The sequence below is a fragment of the Malania oleifera genome, chromosome 8, assembly GCF_029873635.1.
Source record: "Malania oleifera isolate guangnan ecotype guangnan chromosome 8, ASM2987363v1, whole genome shotgun sequence".
NCBI lineage: Eukaryota > Viridiplantae > Streptophyta > Magnoliopsida > Santalales > Ximeniaceae > Malania > Malania oleifera.
The window spans coordinates 22,638,219-22,658,612 of record NC_080424.1 but is presented as its reverse complement, the minus strand read 5'-3'; the positions used below and the strand labels follow the sequence as shown (position 1 = coordinate 22,658,612).

General features: G+C 36.4%; 1 protein-coding gene across 10 annotated transcripts in view; it reads left to right on the top strand.

Annotated features, from left to right (window-relative positions):
• The first annotated feature begins 9,148 nt into the window (after positions 1–9,148).
• Positions 9,149–20,394, top strand: part of LOC131161692 (O-fucosyltransferase 9) — an 80,407-nt gene continuing 69,161 nt past the window's right edge. For 8 of the 10 annotated variants that reach the window (XM_058117629.1, XM_058117625.1, XM_058117627.1 and 5 more), the window contains exons 1-2: positions 9,232–9,874; positions 16,121–16,193. In XM_058117629.1, coding sequence (XP_057973612.1) covers positions 9,461–9,874; positions 16,121–16,193 — 487 coding nt within the window. In that variant the 5' untranslated portion in view covers positions 9,232–9,460. Of the gene's footprint in view, positions 9,875–16,120; positions 16,194–20,394 lie in introns of all 10 variants that reach the window. The other 2 variants (XM_058117628.1, XM_058117624.1) reach the window with 2 other exon arrangements.

Sequence of the window (20,394 nt, the reverse complement as noted above, 5' to 3'; positions counted from 1 at the left end):
CACTACTAGTGTTTTTATTTAAAAAATATTAAAAAAAAATTAGTTAAGGGTATTAGTGACGGTGTGGGAGAACCGTCACTAATAATAGGATATTAGTAATGGTTTTGATACCGTCACTACTAGTGTTTTTATTTAAAAAATATTAAAAAAAAATTAGGTAAGGGTATTAGTGACGATTTTGAAATCGTCACTACTAGTGTTTTTTTTTAAAAATATATTAAAAAATTAGGTAAGGATATTAGTGACGGTTTGAAAACCGTCACTACTAGTGTTTTTATTTAAAAAAATATAAAAAAAAATAGGTAAGGGTATTAGTGACGGTTCTGAAACCGTCACTACTGGTGTTTTTATTTAAAAAATATAAAAAAAATTAGTTAAGGGTATTAGTGCCGATTAGGGAGAACCGTCACTAATAATAGGGTATTAATGACGGTTTTGAAACCGTCAATACTAGGTTTTTTATTTAAAAAATATTAAAAAAAAATTAGGTAAGGGTATTAGTGATGATTTTGAAACCGTCACTACTAGTTTTTTTATTTAAAAATATATATATAAAAAATTAGTTAAGGGTATTAGTGACGGTTTTGAAACCGTCACAACTAGTATTTTTATTTAAAAAATATAAAAAAGAAATTAGTTAAGGGTATTAGTGACGGTTTCTACTAGTATTTTTATTTAAAAAATATAAAAAAAAAATTAGTTAAGGGTATTAATGATGATTTTGAAGCCGTCACTGATGCTCAAAATCTGAAATCCCCGCCTTAACATGCATAATTTCCCACACTTTCCCCAAATTTCTTCTTTCTCCTACTCTCGCTTCGTTCTCCCTCCTGCCATCTCTTCTTTCCCCAAATTTCGTTCTGCTCCTCCCTCTACCAATCCCTCCTCGCTCCTTCATGCACGCAGCGCAATCCTCCCTCCATTGAATCTCAAGCTGCCGCCCACAGCGTCTCCTCGATCTCTGCATCCATGGGGATCGCGGACGCGCATGACGGGGCTTTCCTCGTCATGCCTCGACAAATCTAAACTAAAATTTCTTCATCAATCTTAGCGGTGACTTGCGCATTTAGATATCTCAAGCTTCCTAAGTGAATTCATTGATGGCAGAGGAGGACATCAACACCGCGAGAAGGAGGCTGGCCGTTGTGGCCAACCATCTCATGGTTCCAGCTCACCCTGCGCTACCTAATCGTAGCTCCATCGTCTCGTGTGCCAACGCTGCGTCCGCGAATGACAGCTACCGTAGGGTTCACGGCGAAGTTCCTGATCACGAGGCCGTGTGGAGAGTCGTTGCATGCGGTGATGAATCTGGTGAGGAGTTCACCCATGATTAGTCCAATTTAACAAATTATGAAATTGGTTAATCAATACGCAGTTTGGAAATATTGCAATACTGTTTTCTAAGGTTTCTATTCTTTTGCTTTTTCTTTTTGCCTTTTTCTGCCGCCATATTTTTTTATTTATTCATGGCCCATTAATTATAGAGAAGACTATTGGTATTGCTCACAATCTTCTTTGAAACCTATTTTTATTGTAAATAGTTTTCAGTTAAACTTCTGAAAGAACATTATTTCCGAATTCATTGATTTTAACATGAAGAACCATGGCATAGGATAAAGAAGATCGCCATAGTAGGAGCAGCATTAAGATTAGTATTGTTCATATTAACATGTGATGTACTTCAGCTATTGTAAGAGGCTAAAATAGAAAAAAAAAAAACAAAAAAAGTATTGGAATTATAATTTGAACAATGTGGGTATAAGAGTAACCCCTAATTACAAATTTTCATTGCCTGTTGATAGGGTTGTTTGAGCCTTGATCTTGCAAGACTTTCAATGGGATATGGAATTGGGCTTCTTTCTTATGTGGTAATTGCTGTACAGTTTGCATTTCATTTGAAATTTACTTATTCCCTTGTGACATACTTATGTATTTGCATTCCCTATTCAAAATAGGTTCCTGTATATATATATATATATATATATATATATATATATATATATATATATATATATATATATTAGAAATAACTCCAAAGAATCTTCGAGGAGGTTTTGCCACAGTTAACCAGGTGAAGATAAACTATCATGAATCTCAGTTTTAGTTTGCATGGGCTGTTGCTTGTGTGACTAAGCAATACCAATCCTACAACTGATGATATGTTGCGGTGTATCTATAATGTATCTAATTGGAACTGTCCTCACTTGGCGCACTTTGGTTGTGATTGGTAATTTTTTCTGCCTTTTGTGTTGCATTAATTTAATCCAATTGTTGTTTGAAGAAAAAGCCTTACATGTGATCTCATTTTAGGAGTTATTCCATGTGTCACACAGCTTGTGGGATTGTTCTATGCTCCTGAGTCTCCTAGATTGCTAGTGAGTCAAATTCATTATTCTGTTTTAAGTTCTTGTGTAGTAGGTTTTTGGTGAAGCTTGAAAATACATTAAAAAATCAAACAGTTCAACATAATGAAGGGGAGTCCTCATGGCGAGCTTGATATACATTGATGATCACCAATTTGACTGAAAAGCCTAAGCTTTTAGGCCTTGGGCCCATCCATGTATATAACCCTCTCATCCTTCACTTGATTTTTCAATGCGGGACAAACTCACAACTGCAATTCTCAACAATAATGTATATGAGTGTGCCACATTTTTTTTATAGGACAAGGCAACAAAGTGAATAATAATTGTTTGGGTATGTAGTTTTAGTGTTGAGCTGCATATATATATATATATTGTGTTTGTTTAATTCTACGACCTGGACATCCTTACAAGATGAAAATACATGTCCAAGATCTTACACTTGGACATACTAATGTACCTCACAAGTACTACAAAATAACACTAAGCATTCTCACTTACAAAACACTTCCATGTTGCCAACACACAGAACACACTTACAATTCTTTTTTGTACATACAACACACACAATTTCTATTGTTTGCGCACTCAAATTTTTTCCTGCGCACAACACACACAATTTCCTTGTGCTTATCTAACTTCAATTTAATAGATGATTTAACTTCTGGACTGCATGTTTGGATTGATATATCTTGTGAACTGCATGCTGGTAGTGGACATTAGGACTGTATCCTTGATTGGAATGCCACCTACATGGCTGATGCAGTGATGTGTATTGTCTGCTGGTAGATACTTTTAGGTTGTTGCATGTCTTAATCTAAATGACATTTGTAAGATGCAAAAATATTGTGAATTGCATGCTTTTGTGACTTGTAGGTTTAGGAAATGTTCTATTTATAGACGGCATGCTGCCGAAAATTTATTGACTTTTTCCAAAATAATCATAATCATATACCATATGTTTATATGGTTATAGTGTGCTGAATTGGGTTTGCAACTGTGAATTGCGTATACTAATTTTTTTAACTTTCTTAATTTGTAAGGTTTGCAACTGTTACAACGTCCACACGATGTCATGCACTACAGATGTAGCTTTTAACTTTTTTTTTTTTATATATATGAACAAATGAATTTTCTATATTTGAATTTGAATTTGTATAATGTATTTGTATTTAAATTTGAATTTGTATAATATATTTGTATTTGAATTTGAATTTGTATAATATATTTGTATTTGAATTTGAATTTGTATAATATATTTGTATTTGTATTTAAATTTGAGTTAGAATTTTGAATAATTTATGAATTTTTTAGCAATTATGGTTTAATGTTTGTATAAGAAAATGTAATTATAGATTTTTATAGGAATTAATAATTGGGAAAAAAAATTAATTTAACATTATTAGTGACGATTTTAAAACCGTCACTACTAATTGTTTAATTTAAGTATTAGTGAAGGTTTCAAAACCGTCACTAATAATAGAGTATTAGTGACGGTTACTGTGAGCAATAGTGACGGTTTTAAAAACGTCACTAATAATAGAGTATTAGTAGTGGTTTTAAAACCGTCACTAAAGTCATAGTATTAGTGACGATTCTGGTGAGCAATAGTGATGGTTTTCAAATCGTCACTAATAATAGAGCATTAGTGACAAATTTAAAACTGTCACTAATACTATGACTTTAGTGACGATTTTTGATCGAGTTAGTGTAGAATCTATAGTGATGGGCTTAAGTTTTTAGTGACGGTTTTAATCTGTCACTAATACTCTATTATTAGTGAGGATTTGAAAATTCGTCACTAATAAGTATTAGTAACGGCATATATGGCGACTAATTCAAAACATCACGAATAACCTTATTTTTTGTAGTGGCTAACCACCCCTGCAAGTAGAGGAGGTGAGAGATGGATAGTCGATGTGGCTTTTAGTATAGAGTTGTAGACGTCCACCTGGCAGTCTGGACCAGGGTGTGGCAGGTCCATCGTACTTACAGACATTTTTAACTCGGCAGTGGTCGGCCAGCCATTGTCGGGCGGGACAACCCGTCATGGGGGGTAATACATGACATTAGCTAGTTATGCATCATAAGTAAATTACAGTATTTCCAGTTATATCAGACTTTGCATATACAGTATGATTTATTAGAAATTACAAAAGTATATGCTTATTCAGTTATGTTATGATGAATGTTTACTGGTATATGAAATGTACTGTATATGTATTATAACATCAAATATTCATGTTACCACACAACTGTATTTAGTTTATTTTCCCTTACTAAGAGGTGTCTCACCCCCAACATTAAATCATTTTCAGGAAACCCAAAAAGATCGGCGGATCGAGATCACCATTGAGATAGTGTAATACCGCGCTAGGAGGGTAAGTTTTGATCTGGGAACGAGAGAATCGTGTTGTGGGTTCTTATATATGTATATATTCTTGTATTTTTGGAGATTTGTATATAAACACAGTATTTTGAAATTTAGTTGACTCATGTATTATGTATTTTATTGTTATGAGAATGTGATTTACGTTTACTGCTGCTTAGGTTTCCGCTGTGAATGTCAGATGTGTCCCCGTTACCCACAGGTTCGGGTTGACTATATTAATAAATATATTTTACTATATGATAAGATAAGCAGGTCATTACACCATAAGTACCAGGGATCTACCTGAAACACAACTCTGATACCTAAGCAGTGGAAAACATAAATCATATACATGTCAAGTCATCCAACCAACACAAAATCAGAGTTTTACCAAACCTGTCATATACATATACACATCCTAAAAAACCCAAAAGTACCTTAGGGTCATAACCCAAAAATCCATCAGACCTTAACATAACAATCACGCTGACCACACACTACCTAGCCGAGAACTTGGCTGTTGCCTATGTGACAATCCCCCACATAGTGCCTCCCTGAGAGGTTCCTTGCACTCCGTATATCCCCCTGCTGCTCCTCCCTAAAAACCCTTTTAATTCCCAGCATTCCTCATTGGCCGAAACCCCCCCTTGCTATTTTTTTTTTGTTTTGTGCCCAGCACTACCTCACTAGTCACACCCTCCTTTGCGCACAGCTTCGGGTCCCTTTGATTTTGCTGTCGTGTGTCTCACTCCCCTCCCAGCATGTGCTGGCATAACTGCCCCCTGAAATTCCTCCTCCTCTGCTGCCTTTTTAGTTCATGCACAACCCCTGAATTTCAGCCTTTCTTTACGGGTCCCGGCTAATATGCATATTATTCCTCTAATGGTTTTGCATTTGGGCTTCAGCTACAGACGTCAGCTTCATTGAAATAATTTCTTTCCGGGCTCTAAAACATGACCAATCCTAAAATACCATAAGCAACATGAGTCCATCTGAATTTAATTAGGAGTAAAAAAATATATCATTTCACACGTCAAAAACAGTTAATCACATTACCAAATTAATACCCTTCAATTAACAAATAAAGTTCACATAACCCACTATATTAATAGTATTAGAAAAACATATTTATCCATTTATCACTATTGCAGTGGTCGAATGTGAAAACAATGATTGTTGAAAATTTTTTTTACACCACTTACATACAATATTATTGCAAGCTGGACAAAATAGGTTATGATGTTTTATGTCATATGCTCAAAAGGTAAACTTGGTAATTTTTTTACTTTTTTTTTATTGTTATTATGAGTAACTCTATACATGTTCATTTATTTTTTGTCAAATGCATAAATAAAACCCAAAGGAATAGGGTGGACTTAACAACGTCACTTATTTATTTATGAAACCTAAATTCTATTCATTTATAAGAATTTTCCTTAAGTATGCATCACTCAAAGTTGCATGAATTCTAATATTATCTTTCTTAACATTATGTACTTAATGTCATCAATGCCAGAATGTTTGGTGCAAATCATAGATTATGATGTAGACACATATTCAACAAACTTAAGAAATGACACAGTTGTTTAGAGCTTAGGAAACTTTTTTGGGCATTAGCCAAGGCGTCAAATAAAGAATCATTTATGGAAGCTATGGAACAAATTAAGAGAAGAGGATAGATCTTAATGCAACTGTAACTTTAAAGAAAATACCTCTTGAATATTGTTGGTGTAGGCATAAGGGGGAATCCTATATTAACCTTACTTTAATCTATTAGGATGCAGGATGAAAGTGATGGTAATGTTGAGGAAAAGGCTAGACAAAGATACATCATGGGAGCATATTGTGTCTTCAATAATTCAAAAAAATTTGGTGAAGATAAGTCAAGATGCTAGGCTTTGTAGGGTCATTTATGGTGGATGGATAGGCCATGAAGTTTTAGATGGGACGAAAAGAGACTTGAACAACGGTCTTGTGATTATCATTATTGGCAAATTAGTGGAATCCTTTGTCGACATTGTGCTGCTATTGTGCACTGGGAGAGGTTGAAATTGGGGGATTATACACACCTATTTTATCACAAAGGATATATTTTGAGGATATATGACTAGATCGTCAATCCTTTGCTCGATGAAAGTCAATGGCCAAATGGACTTGGAGACCCTATACAACCACTACCACTAAGGAGGCTTTTAAGCAGACCAAGGAAAAATCAAAGGAGGGAACATGGTGAAGCTAACCCGGAGAATGCAACAAGAAGAAGCACCACTATTAGGTGTACTTATAGTAAGCATCTGAGCCACAACAAAAGAGCCTGCCCAAGGGTTCTAATTGAGAGCAATTGAATGACTGCTAATGCTAGAAGAGAGAGGCCTGGAAATGTTTGTAGAAGTAAGGGAAAGGCAAGATCCACAAATACAACATATTACATGTAAGCTTTATTTATGTTAGCACATGCAATTTTTACTACTAGTTTGTTGTGTTATGTTATTGAATTCCTATATTTTTCCTTTAGTAGTTAAGTACTTATTTTAAAATTTCTCTCTCAAATTCCAAAATCAATATTTATGTAGTTGGCTCAGGGATTTTAAATCTTAATTCAAGTATATTGTGTGTGTAGGTTGAATAAAGGGTTATGCAAAGAGATGTGGATGACTTCATAATACAAGGCACAGTGGAAGGCTAGGCTAAGAGGTTGGAGGTGCAGTACTGATGTGTCATATGTGGCATCATAATTTTCTAAAAATAGCACAAGAGATGCATATTTATAGGACAACTATAAGACTAACTATGCTATATGGATCAGAATGTTGGGCGACAAAGAAACATAATATCCAAAAAGTAAAAGTTGTTAAGATGAGAATGCTTAGATGGATGAGTGGTATAACATTGAAAGATAAATTAAGAAATGAACATATTCGTGGTAAGTTAGGTGTAACTCTTATACAAGATAAGATAAGGGAGAGACGATTAAAGATATGGATGCTTGCAATGTAGGCCAAATAGTGCACCTGTGAGGAAGAGTTGCGTAGTTACTGTGGAGGGTAGTAGAAGGGGTAGGGGTAGATATAAAATAATTTAGGAGGTGATAGTGAGTAAGGATTTATTATCTTTGAATATATCAAAAGAAATGGTCCATGATCACATAAATTAACGGAAAAAGAATCATATAATCGACCCCACTTAGTGGGACTAAGGTTTCGTTTTGTTGTTGTTATTGTATGCATTTAGAGACACTCAACCTAGCCAAGCTCAAGCACTTCGTCAAGGAAGTGTGTTAGGTGCCCTAGGTTTTATCTTGTAGATGATAACAATCACTCATAGGGGCTTTTTTGCGTTAGTATTGTAGATGATGAATGCACCATTGGGCTACTTTTTGTTTTTTGGATTTATAGTGATTGTTGATCATAGCAATTTATATTGTCCAAAAAACACGTTCTTGTGTTAGAAGATTATATGTAAAGAAGTAATGGTGGCTTGAGTTCCACATGAAGATATTAGGAGATTACAATTATATTTTATTAATAATTTTCAATATGCATTTTTTACTTAAATATATGATTGGTATTTAATGATAGCACTGGATATTAGCTCAAGACTTATATTGAAACATATAGCCAAAGTATTGTTAATGGATTTATCTCATTAAAATTTGTTAGCAAAATATGTGCTCTTTTAGCAAGTTTGAGTAGTTTTACCCCGACCAATTTTACTTGATATCCCATAAGTTAAATTATTGGATGCGTAACATACTCAAGAATCATTACAGTCGAATGGTTTCTTCATGATGTTACTAGTGCAAATTTTTACCATAATTAAGTTGACAAGATCCAAAGAAGAATAAGCCTTTGGAGATCAATGATTAATTTTCATAGCATCTCACAAGTGCAATTAGTAATTGTATTTCTTATTTATTATATTAAATTAGAAAATCCTAAATTTTATTTTTAATTAATTTATCAACACACTTTTTTATGGTAATAGTAATTATAATAAATGAAGGATAATTTTAAAATCATTGAGGGAGCTTGTCAACTTTTTATTTTTTTATTTCAAGTGAGAAACTTAATATTAGTTTTCTAATTTATGAAAGATTAAATTTAAAGTTGCTTTTGGCTTTGTAATTAAATAGAACGATAAAAATATTATTTAAATTTATTTTTAGTGTAAATTTAATGATAAATTAATGAATAGTTTTCTTTGTGAATTGAATGTGTAGGGTGTTTAAAAACCTGATAGGGTGGAGTTATTATAAAACTCACCGGTGTTAAATGGATTTACCATTTTACCCTTTGGCGAATTATCCGTAAAGCTAGACCACCTTGTGTTTAGCCTAATGCTTTTGTCTTTTAGCGTTCAAGTCCACGTGTCCAACTGCTTTAGCATTTATCCCACGCGACTGAATTCTGTACTTGCTGGCTGTCCACTCGCAGAGGGGTGCACATGCTTGGACGGTGGCCCGTAAATAACGATCACTTTTTCCTTTAAGATCGAAAGCTCTTCGTCAAGTTCAACGCGCCTTCTTGCAAAAGCTGCGACCGTCTCCCTACGGTTCCATACCATCCGGTTCTTCCCCATTACCGGCAACTCTCAACTCCTTCACTGCCGTTCTTACCGTTCATAGACACTCGATGCTTCCACTTCAATCTCCCCGTAGCCATTCTCCAAATCCTTAAGTTCTTTCTAGGGTTTTTTCTTGCCGTCGCCAAACGCTTGAACTTTCCAAATGCTGGGCCCCAGCCGTCTCGGCTGCGGTGGAGGCGGCGCAGGCGCCGGAACAGGAACCGGAACCGGAACCGGCACTGCTTGGTCCACGCCGCCGCAGTCTCCCCGGTTCCGTCACGGCCGCGCCAAGAGCTTCGGTGGCCGCAAGGTTCACTCTTTGGTGGAGCGGGTCGTGTATGTTATGATTGCGGCGGTTTTTCGGCAGCGGGGGGTGTTGTTGTTCGCGCCGCTTTTGTACATTTCAGGAATGTTGATGTATATGGGTTCTTTGGGGTTTGATGTCGTGGTTGTTAGCAAGAGTGGTAGCAGCAGCGGCAGTGAGGACCAGCCGCGAGGGTCAGTGTATAGGAGTCCTGAGGTGTTCGAGAAGCTTTGGCCGTATATGGAGGGCAAAGAAAACGGGAGCTCGAACGCGGTACGCTTAGTAGTTGACAATAGATGATGGTTTTGCGAAAGCATGTGGAAATGGTTAAGGACTGTTCTGTTGATGTTTTGGAAGGGTTTTTATTGCTTGTGATAGGCCAAGTTAATGCAGTTGCCTTTTGTATGAGAAGCTTGAAAATTACTTCCAAGCTAATTTGGTATCATTTCTCTTCTTCTGGGAGAAAAGTAATTTGTCTTCAAAAAGCAAGAAAAGTGCTTCCAAATTCTGAAAGTAATTCACTTTGATATCATGAAAAATTCTTCTAAAATGCTGCTGCAATTTTCCGTGGGGTGTTGATTTTTTTTTTATTTTTGTGTGGTTGGTGCATTTTGCGATTAATGTGCTTACCTTGGTGATTTTGGTGATAATTGCTATTGCTTGTGGACAATGAGTTCTATTTCATTGTGAAATATATGGTTTCTGAATATGCATTGTCTGTTACCTTGTTGTGATTATTTTTGGGGCAGTCGTTGATATAACTCCATGAAAGCTGTAAACTATTTTACCTTTTTTGCATGCTTATTATTGATAAAATTAATTTTTCAAAGGGACTGGGCCAGGTACATAGTTTTATGGGTATATATTGGGGTAAAGTTGTCTGACAAAATTATTAAGAATAATAGTAACAATATCATGCGGAGAGATAAAAGTAAAATTCCATTAATTCAGAATTTAATAATAGTGTGAAAAGAATTTTTAGCTAAATCATAATTAAATCATGGTGTTTCAATTTGCGTATGTTTCTGGTGGCATAATTTTAATTGGTATTATGGGGAAGGGATGCATACAAAAATAGAAATATGACAAAATCTAAATTATATGGAGCACAATTCTTGTAAAATCAACACTATTTGGGGGTGTAGTAAGACTGATGATGGTGTGAGGTGTTGAAAATGATTGATGAATAAATGGGTTTGTTTGGGTATTTTGCTGGAAGAAAGTATCACCTACCATAGATTGATGTCCTATTATTTGGTGTAAATATCAATTTTTATAAACATGTTCCTTTCTTCATTTGCTCAAAACAAATATTCTTCATTCCAAAGAATGAAGATATCCATTTGGCTTATCACCTGTATGCTATTTATTTCTTCCTCCATAAATTTCTCTTTTATCTTAAAAATTCCTATAAAGGATATCCTTGCCTTGCCTGACTTTTCTTCTCACTGTGATAAGTAATTAGGTTACCTTCTATAATTGCCCCAGATGGCATTCTTGTTATTTGGGATGTGAGAAGTGTGGTTGATAGTGGACAATGGCAGCTACCTAAAGTTTACAAAATAAGGGACAAATGCCTTGATTCAAAAGCCGTGGTTCTTATTTGAATTGATGAGATGACTTGGTCAATTTGGAAGGTCATCTAGTACATTATAAGGCTTTAAAAAGATGAGAGCTGCATTATTTTTTTATTTTATTTTAATTTATTTTTTCATGTCATGCTGAAACAAGGTGAATGCGACCATATTCATAAGGGATGAGGCTTGGTGACCAAGTTTTGTGCTGAAGTAATTTTGGGCCCCAAAGCTTGAATTTTCTCTCAAGACTTAGACTCTCTTTTGCACCCATAAAACTTATATGTCTGTTGCAAATTACAAAAGAAGTCCAGAACTAAAAAAATTCAGCCTGAAATCTGGAGCTTATGTACAAATTACCAAAATATCTCTACAATAAAAACATAAAAATGACATTCTAACCCTTAAGACAAATTTTGCAAACATTAATTACAGCCTTATAGTGTACTAAAAAAAACCTCCCAAATTGATTTCATGTCATCTTGGCATTGCTTGAACAAGTACTTGGGATTTTGAATCAAGGCTTTGTCCACTTCTTTTGTACTGGTATTGTGCTTCATAATCTCTCCCCAGCTTGGAAGAACTTGATACCAATGATGGGGAGAAAACACTGCTTGTCAAGGTTTAAGGCATTGGAATGCATCAGCTGTAACCTGTGTACAATCTCATTGAGAACATACAAGGAACTTCTCATGTCCACCACCATATGTTGCAACTATTTGTTCATCAAGCACTCCTTCAACTTCTTGGCTTGAGTTGGGTATTGGTTTTAAACTCCCTCATCATCGTAGAGGCACATATTGTTGCAACCTTGGTATAATGTAAGATATTCAACGCTGATCATGTTACTAATGCCCAAATATTTTAATCCAAAGGCTTAAGCATTCGAGCTTATCTTCTTCATGACCTTGGATGGTTTGGCATTCTTGGAGTGCAACTTCTTGTTGGCAACTCTAGGAAACTGATCATGTTACTAATGCCCAAATATTCTAATCCAAAGGCATAAGCATTCGAGCTTATCTTCTTCGTGACCTTGGATGGTTTGGCATTCTTGGAGTGCAACTTCTTGTTGGCAACTCTAGGAAACTGCTAGGGTTGCATGCAGACCATTACCACATCACTTTCTTCAAATTCAGCAAGGAGTAATATCAGTGCATGCCTTGTGACTTCCATTGCTAAGAGCAATCTTCCATCTTGCTTTATCATGGATCTCCCTTTTGTGTTTGGAGAATGCTTTTTTCTTTGGCATTAGGTTTGGCAACCATGAGTAATGAACTGAGGCACCTAAAACAACTATGAAAGGACTGCAGACAGTTGTTTTATTGACAAAACTATTATATGCAAATTCTGTCACAGAAAGTACTTAATCCCTGGCAGTAACATGATCACCTGATAGATACCTTGAGAGATCTCCTAAACTTCAGTTTACAACATCAGTTTGTGTGTGGAAATAAGGAAAAAAATTGAGCCTTTTGTGTTCAGCAACTTCCATAGTGGTCTTCAAAACTAGCTTATAAGCTTGGCATTTCAATCAGAGATGAGTTTTCGTAACCCATGCAAGTGCACAGTTTCTTGAAAATTTTTTTTTATGATATGAACACCATTCATTGTCTTCGAACATGGAATGAAGAGTGCTATCTTTGAGAGCCTATCAATGACCACAAAGATGGAGTTGGAACCCGGAGTTTTTTCCAATCCTGTGACAAACTCTTTACTCATGTCTTGCTTTAGCTCATGTGCTATATGTGAAGGAATACTAAGACTAGTGTTCTTCCTTAGTTGGCATGTGTGGCAGTGGGTGGCAATTTTAGCAACATCTTGCATGAAGCTTGGCCAATGGAAAAATGACCTTCATGATTGCAATCCTTTTATCATGCTCAAAATGAGATACTGCCCCTTCTGGCATGTAATTCCCATTATACTTGTTCTCAAGGGGAAATTCTGGATAAGCACAAGTGAATCCACTAGATAAGATAGTAAGATACCCATAATGGAAGGAAAAATTTGAGTAGTTAATATGCCCCCAGGTAGCAGATCAGATGATATTTACTCTTTGCAAGAAGGTTTTAGGAACATACATTCTGAAAAGCAAAGATTGTGCTATGTTGAGTAAATGTATATTCTTCCTTTCAGCCACACCACTTTGTTGAGGGGTGTGAAGAAAAGAAGTTTGGTGAATGGTTTGCTTATCTAAACGAAGTATCTGAATTTTATTTTGAATAAATTCATGAGCATTATCAGACTGAGACGTTAATGCCATTGCCCAGTTGATTTTTATGCCATTCTAAAATTGGACAAATGCACCAAGAAACTCAAACCTATATGTTGACTAATATAACTAATTTGTGATGAATTGATAACGATCCTCCGCTGATATCAAATAATGAGACAATGAAAATGAAGATTTGTTATGAGATTTAATCCTAGGATAATATGGGGACATATTGTTTTTGGGTAACTGACATGCTTGACACTCCAGTTAAGAAACAGACATAAAAACATAAAACAATTGCTGCAGCTTCAAAAAGAGATGGATGTCTGGGGTGACATGCAATGATGCAATCAATTCAAAGAAACACCATGGGAGGAAAAGGAAGATGCTGTTCCAGATAAACTGGAACTACCACAAATAGGCTGTCCTCAAGCACTCCACTTATAAGTTGCATGCTGAGGTTAGCTGTAAACTTGTCATGAGTAGTATGGATTATAAGCTTGTTGCATGTGCTTGTAGGACTAGGAAATTCTAATGTGGGTGATGTTATGGTTCACATTAGACCTGAATGCTTTTGAGAAATTTCCTTAAGAATTTCCATGCCCTTGCTATTGACCCATTCTCCATCATTAGGAAACTTTGATCTAATGCATATTTTCTTAATTATCCTGATCTTATGTGCTGTAGTTCTGTTTCAATGTGGATGGCTTTACACCCTACCCAGGCACCTTTAAGTCTTCTGCCTTGTTTTCTAATGCTAGTATAGGTTCTGCAGTCCCTCAGCTCCTCCCATTTCGTGGCCACAAAATGTTGTTGAGTTTATTCTAGATGACGAGTTTGTTGTCTTTGGGTGATACATTGTCTATTGGAGTGGCTAATCCCCTTCGGATGCCACATGGCATAGAGGGGATGATGTATGCGAGAGTGCTCCAAAGTTGTTAAGAGTGATATTTGCAGTTACGCTTTCTAAGTTGAGTTCCTTTCAGCTAGGGGAGTATGATGAAGGGTTGTCACTGCTGTTTAGACCACCTGTTTGCATACCTTCTTTTGGCAAAGGTATAGGAAATTAGGATGTTTGTATTCTGTCTTGTATTTTTTTAATTTTATTTTGTTAATGTGTGACTTCGAATTGTATTTAACTGTAGGGTAGTTGGGTACTTGGGTATTTGTATGTTTTGGGGTTAATTTTCAGTTTGGAGTTAAATAAAATTTCCCCCATCTATTCTCTTTTTCTCTATACACATAGTTCAGTCTTTCTTTTCTATCTGTCTTCTTCCTTCTACCTTTACTTTTCTTCTTCTTCTTCTTCTTTTACTGTTGAATCATGTTACACAGCAGCAAATTTGTTGTTTTTTTTTAAATTTTTATCGGCAAGAAATTTAATACCTTCCAGACAAGTTTACAAGCTGTGCACTGTTTACAAATCTTCATATGGATATCAACTCGCTTATTGTTTGTGCAGTTCTTCTGGATGTCTCCCCATGGTGGAAGACATGATGAGAGCCTTTGGGTTTTGATACCAATTTGGAACAGGGCTTGAAAAGGGGAAAAATAATGAGCTAAGATTCTTTGGGGGGTGGGGTGTTGTGTATAATAATACTATAATGTTAAGAATAAAAATTGTTGTGAAATATCGGTTCTCACTAGAACTGATTGTAGTAGCTGAGATTGCTGATGAAACAAAGAGGAAACATGAATATTTTAAAGCAGTGAGGAGAAGCAAAAGATAGCTGCTAGTGCCCTTTTAGCGTTTCAAGGAGTTGCTTTTAGAGTGAAGAAAGCATCAGATCTTTGTCCAAGGGAGAAGCCAGAACTGGCAGTTCTCAGTAGAAACCCCAATTTTCTCTATAAAGATCCTAATTAACTCGCCAATAGATGTTATTACACTGCTTATATGTTCTTATTTGATTACTAAACCCTCCTGGATATTATGAAATAAATGAATCATCCAACTTTGTCTAAACATTAAGAATTGTTAACATCCTGTCATTCTTTCCCGACACTGACTCACATTTGACATTGTTGTCCAAATTTCATTCCTCAGTGCAAGAACATGGTATTATGCTCTCTGAGTAAAAGACTATCATGGGAACCTGAAATTGATATCTTAGAAATGAATTATTTCACGTTGATAATATAAATGAAAGGTGGAAAAAAAAACTTCCAAATTCCATCCACAAGTACCATGGAAATCACTGCTACACTAATGTTCAAAACTTGAGCTGAAAGCTCCAAGTTTGGGCAGGCCCATTTAATTTGTTACATCATCAATTAGAACGTAAGGCAATAAATTTACTATTTGTTTTTCATTAACAAACTTTTAGTGGTCGATTTCCATCATTCCATTTGAAAGGGTTTAGTTTTTCTTACTCAGCGGGAGTGCAGGTCCGATTAGCACAACAGAACAACATGAAGTATTTTGTTCTATCTTTTGATCTTTTGAGTTCTTTCAAAATATCTGCAGAAATAAATATTTATGTTTTTAGGTCTATGTTTATTTAGTGATTCTAATTACTTTGTTGTGATTTTTCACTTAATATTCTGAACTATATGTTACACTTGCCTGCAAAAAGCATTCTAAGTTTGCTTTGCTTGGGGTCAAGTCTATGATTGCATGAATGAGGCCCTGCCTTTGTTTGTTTTCTTGTCTTTTGTTAGCATGAATTGACTTATAAGGTGCTTTTGTTTTTGGAATGCATTGACTTACAGGGTGCTTGCGTGTAAATTATGCAGTTAATGACTGTGTGGCACCCGGAATTGCGTCAAGGATGGAAGCCTTGTGTAAAGCAAAGGTTACCTCAAGCAGGTCAAATCACATACATGCTGCCAATGATTAACTGGACAATATGTGCTTTTGATTCATTGTGGATAAAATTTCCAAAATTATACCTAATATGTCCTTATTTTCAATTTTGGGTTGTTCCTTGCGAACTGTTTCAAGACCTAAGAGGTTCTCTAATGTACATCCGTTGCTTCATCCAAATTTAATCATTGAAGCTTAATTTAATTTGGTTTATTTTATTAGTTGGAAGACATCAATGATGGCTTGCATGTCTCTTTGAGTTTTGTGCAGTGAGCACATTTGTCAGTGTTATTGTGTTTAATTTTATAACGTTGAAATAAGTTTTGTATTATAAAATGATTAAATGATTATAATTTGTCAATAGATCTAGGACCTTTGACCACTGGGGGCGGTAATTTGCATCTTAAGGGCTATTTTGGTATCATTGCTGTTTTCGATTTTCTGTTTTTGTTTCTTTACAATGAAGAAACAGATTATGAAAATGTATTTGTTTACGTTGTTGTTTTTCTATTTTTATTGACGATTTTCAACTATTTGTGAAAAAATTTAAAACTAGATTTTATGGTTTTAAGTTGTTTTCGCAACCCATTGCCAGAATACTTTAGTATCCAAAATTAACTTTTTTGAATTAAATCATTCATTTTATCTATACTTTTTAATTAAAATTTAAATAAAATGATTATATGAATTTAAAATAAATTAAAAATTAAAACTGCTCATAAAATTCCAAAATTTTTTTTAAAAAAATAATGAAAGGCATTAACAATTTTTTTTACTACATTTCAATTTTTATATGCAATAAAATGTTCTTGTAAAGTGAATTTTGAAATATAATAATTAAGTAAAATATATCAAGGAAATTGTTTAGTTTTCCAGCCAATTGTCGACAATTACTGTATTCCCATCGATGGTTACTTCAACTATTTCAGACTAAAACATTTTCAGAAGAAATTGTCGATGGTTTCACTAAACCGTTGACGGAGTACTGAAACCGTCGATGGTTTTATTTGTTGCTTAATAGTCGAGAATCTTTGTAGTTGAAGATTGGTCGATATCCGATATACTGCAAATTCTATATGGTATAAGAGCTCATTTCTCTAACGAGCTTTTTTTTTTCCTCATGGCCGTTTTTCCTGAGTCTGTTATTGTCAACACTTTCGAGCTTCCTGGCAATGGTAACAGTCCTTTTGTTGCCATCAATGCCGGCTCCCAGCTTCCTTTGAAGTTGACCCCTTCCAACTTTCTTTCATGGCACGCTCAGCTGATGTCATTGCTCATTGGTTATGATCTCCAGGGCTATCTTGACGCTACCACTGTATGTCCGTCACCGACCCTTTCTACCAGCACCTACTCTGCTGGTTCATCTTCTGCAGATGTCTTCAATCCGACCTTCTGGTGTTGGCTCAGGCAAGTTAAGACTATCCTTCATGCCATCCTTGCATCCGTCTCCGAACCAGTGATGCCACTCATTGCTGCGTCAATCATTGCTTGTGATGTTGGTCCACGTTGCAACGATTGTGTGCCAATTGTTCACGTATTCGTGTTATGCAACTTAAGGAAAAGTTGGTTCTCATTCAGCAAGAGTCCCGTTGGGTCTCGGAGTATCTCCATGCCATCAAGGTTCTAGTTGATGAACTTGTTGTGAGTGACTCTTCCGTCTTAGCCGATGACATTACTTTTTATGTCCCCAATGGCCTTGGTCCTGAATTTTGTGATATTGCAGCACCTATTCGGGCACGTGAGACTTCTCTTACGTTTGAAGAGCTTCGTGACATGCTGGTTGGCGACGAAAGCTACTTGAAAAGTGTTGAAGCTTCTAACTCCGCCCTGGTTGCCACTACAAACACCACTCAGCGCTGCAATACTGCTTTCACATTCAATTGTAATCAAAGTTCCAGCACCTGGTTCCTATGGTCAGCATCGCACCAAATTTGGTCGCTATAATAGCAAAGAGCCGTCTGGTAAGCCCCACATTATTTGTCAACTATGTGACAAAGTGGGACACTCGACCAAGACTTGTCACTCGACTTCCGGAGTGAAGTCTGTGAATTGTTCCACTACCACCGGGTCCAACAACAAAAAAGTGGCTTGTGGATTCCGCTGCTTCTCACAATATCACCTCTGATCTTGCAAATTTATCTATTCACTCGGCGTATGATGGCACGGATGAAGTTGTCATTGGTGATGACTCAGGTTTGCGAGTCACACATGTTGGCTCTATGACCTTTCCCTCTTCCTTGAAGCCCTTTACATTAATTAATACTCTTTACCCGTTCCAATAATGTATATCTTGAGTTTCACCCATTTTATTTTCTTGTGAAGGATCGGAGTATGGGGGCACTCTTCTTCGCGGTAAATGTCAGGATGATGTCTATCCAATGCCGATGGCTTCTCTCGCTACTAAGTCTTCCGTTTTAGCACTTGTTGGTGAATGAACAACATCTGACCCTTAGCATAGACGGCTTGGGCATCCATCAAATAAAATTGTTGATTTTGTTATTTGTACATTTTCTCGTCCAGTTGTAGTGTCTCTTATCTCTCCATCATCTCTTTGTAATGCTTGTCTATGCAATAAAAGTCATAAATTGCCTTTTTCTTCCACTTCTCTTGTTAGCACTCATCCTCTTGAATATATCTATACTGATGTTTGGGGGCCTACGTCTTCCACTTCGCTTGATGGGTTTCGTTTTTATGTCTTATTTGTTGATCATTTTACCAAGTATTGTTGGTTGTTTCCCATCCGTCGAAAAAGTGATGTTCGCTCTATTTTCTGTTAGTTGAAAGGGCTACTTGAAAAACAATTTGGTTTTCAAATCAAGCACTTGTACTCGATAATTTTGGGGGGGGGGGATATCATGCTCTACGCCAATTTCTCTCGTCTAATTCCATTAGTTGGCTAACCACTGCTCCTTATACACCTCAACAGAATGGTACAAGTGAACGTTGGCATGATCACATTGTCAAAACAGGTCTCACTCTATTGAGTTAGGCGAGTCTCCCTCCATCTTATTGGTCCTATGCATTTCAGGCAGCGGTTTATTTGATAAATTGTATGCCCACTCCTATTTTGAAAAATAAAAGTCCATTCGAATGTTTATTTGGTCGTCTCTTTGATTATAAGAAGCTGTGCATTTTTGGTTGTTAGTGTTACCCATGGCTCAAACCTTACACCATAAGTAAACTTCAACCAAAATCAACACCGTGTCTCTTCCTCGGTTTCTCGAGGTCATAGAGTGCCTATACGTTTATGGACTTTGTTACATCTCGCATCTACGTGTCTAGGCACGTGGTCTTTGATGAGTGTATTTTTCCCTTTTTTTCCTCTGCCCATGTCACTGTGCATTCTTTGTCAGTTTCAGGTGCTAACACACAAGATCTTGCAATACTAGCGGTGCCTTCCATTGGACGCATACCCTCCTTTCCTACCACTGTGACAGACAACGCTCCTGTAGCTCCGATTTCACCTTCCCGGTCCTAATCATCCTCCCCTGCACACTCTCAGCCAGCGGTAATACCTTCACCCACTACACCTACATCTCCGAACTGGTCCACCCATACTCATGCTATGACTACTCGGTCTATGAATAATATTCATAGACCCAACATTTTTTACCTTGCCACAAAACATCCTCTTCCTCAACATGTAGAGCCCACATGTGTCTCAGACCTTGAAGGATCCCAAGTGGTGGCATGCTATGTCTGAGGAGTTCATTGCTTTGGTTAAACATGGCACATGGGAGCTTGTTCCGCTACGCCCCACCATCAAATCAGTTGGTTGCAAATGGGTTTTCCGTATCAAACGAAAATCTGATGGTAGTATTTCTCGCTATAAAGCAAGGTTGGTGGCCAAAGGTTTTCATCAACGACATGGTTTTGATTATAATGAGACGTTCAGTCTTGTTGTGAAACTGGTGACTACTCGAGTTGTCCTCTCAATTGCTGTTCAGAAAAATTTGTTACTTCGACGGCTGGATGTTAATAATGCATTTTGGCATGGCCGACTTTAGGAGGATGTATTCATGGTTCAACCTCCGGGTTTTGTTGATCCTAATCTACCTTCTCATGCTTGCAGGTTAAAGAAGTCTTTGTATGACTTGAAACAAGCACCTCATGCTTGGTATCAAGAACAGAGTGCTTGTCCTCTTCAACTGGGATTTTAGCAGTCCAAATCTGACTCCTCTTTGTTTATCTACAATTGTGATGG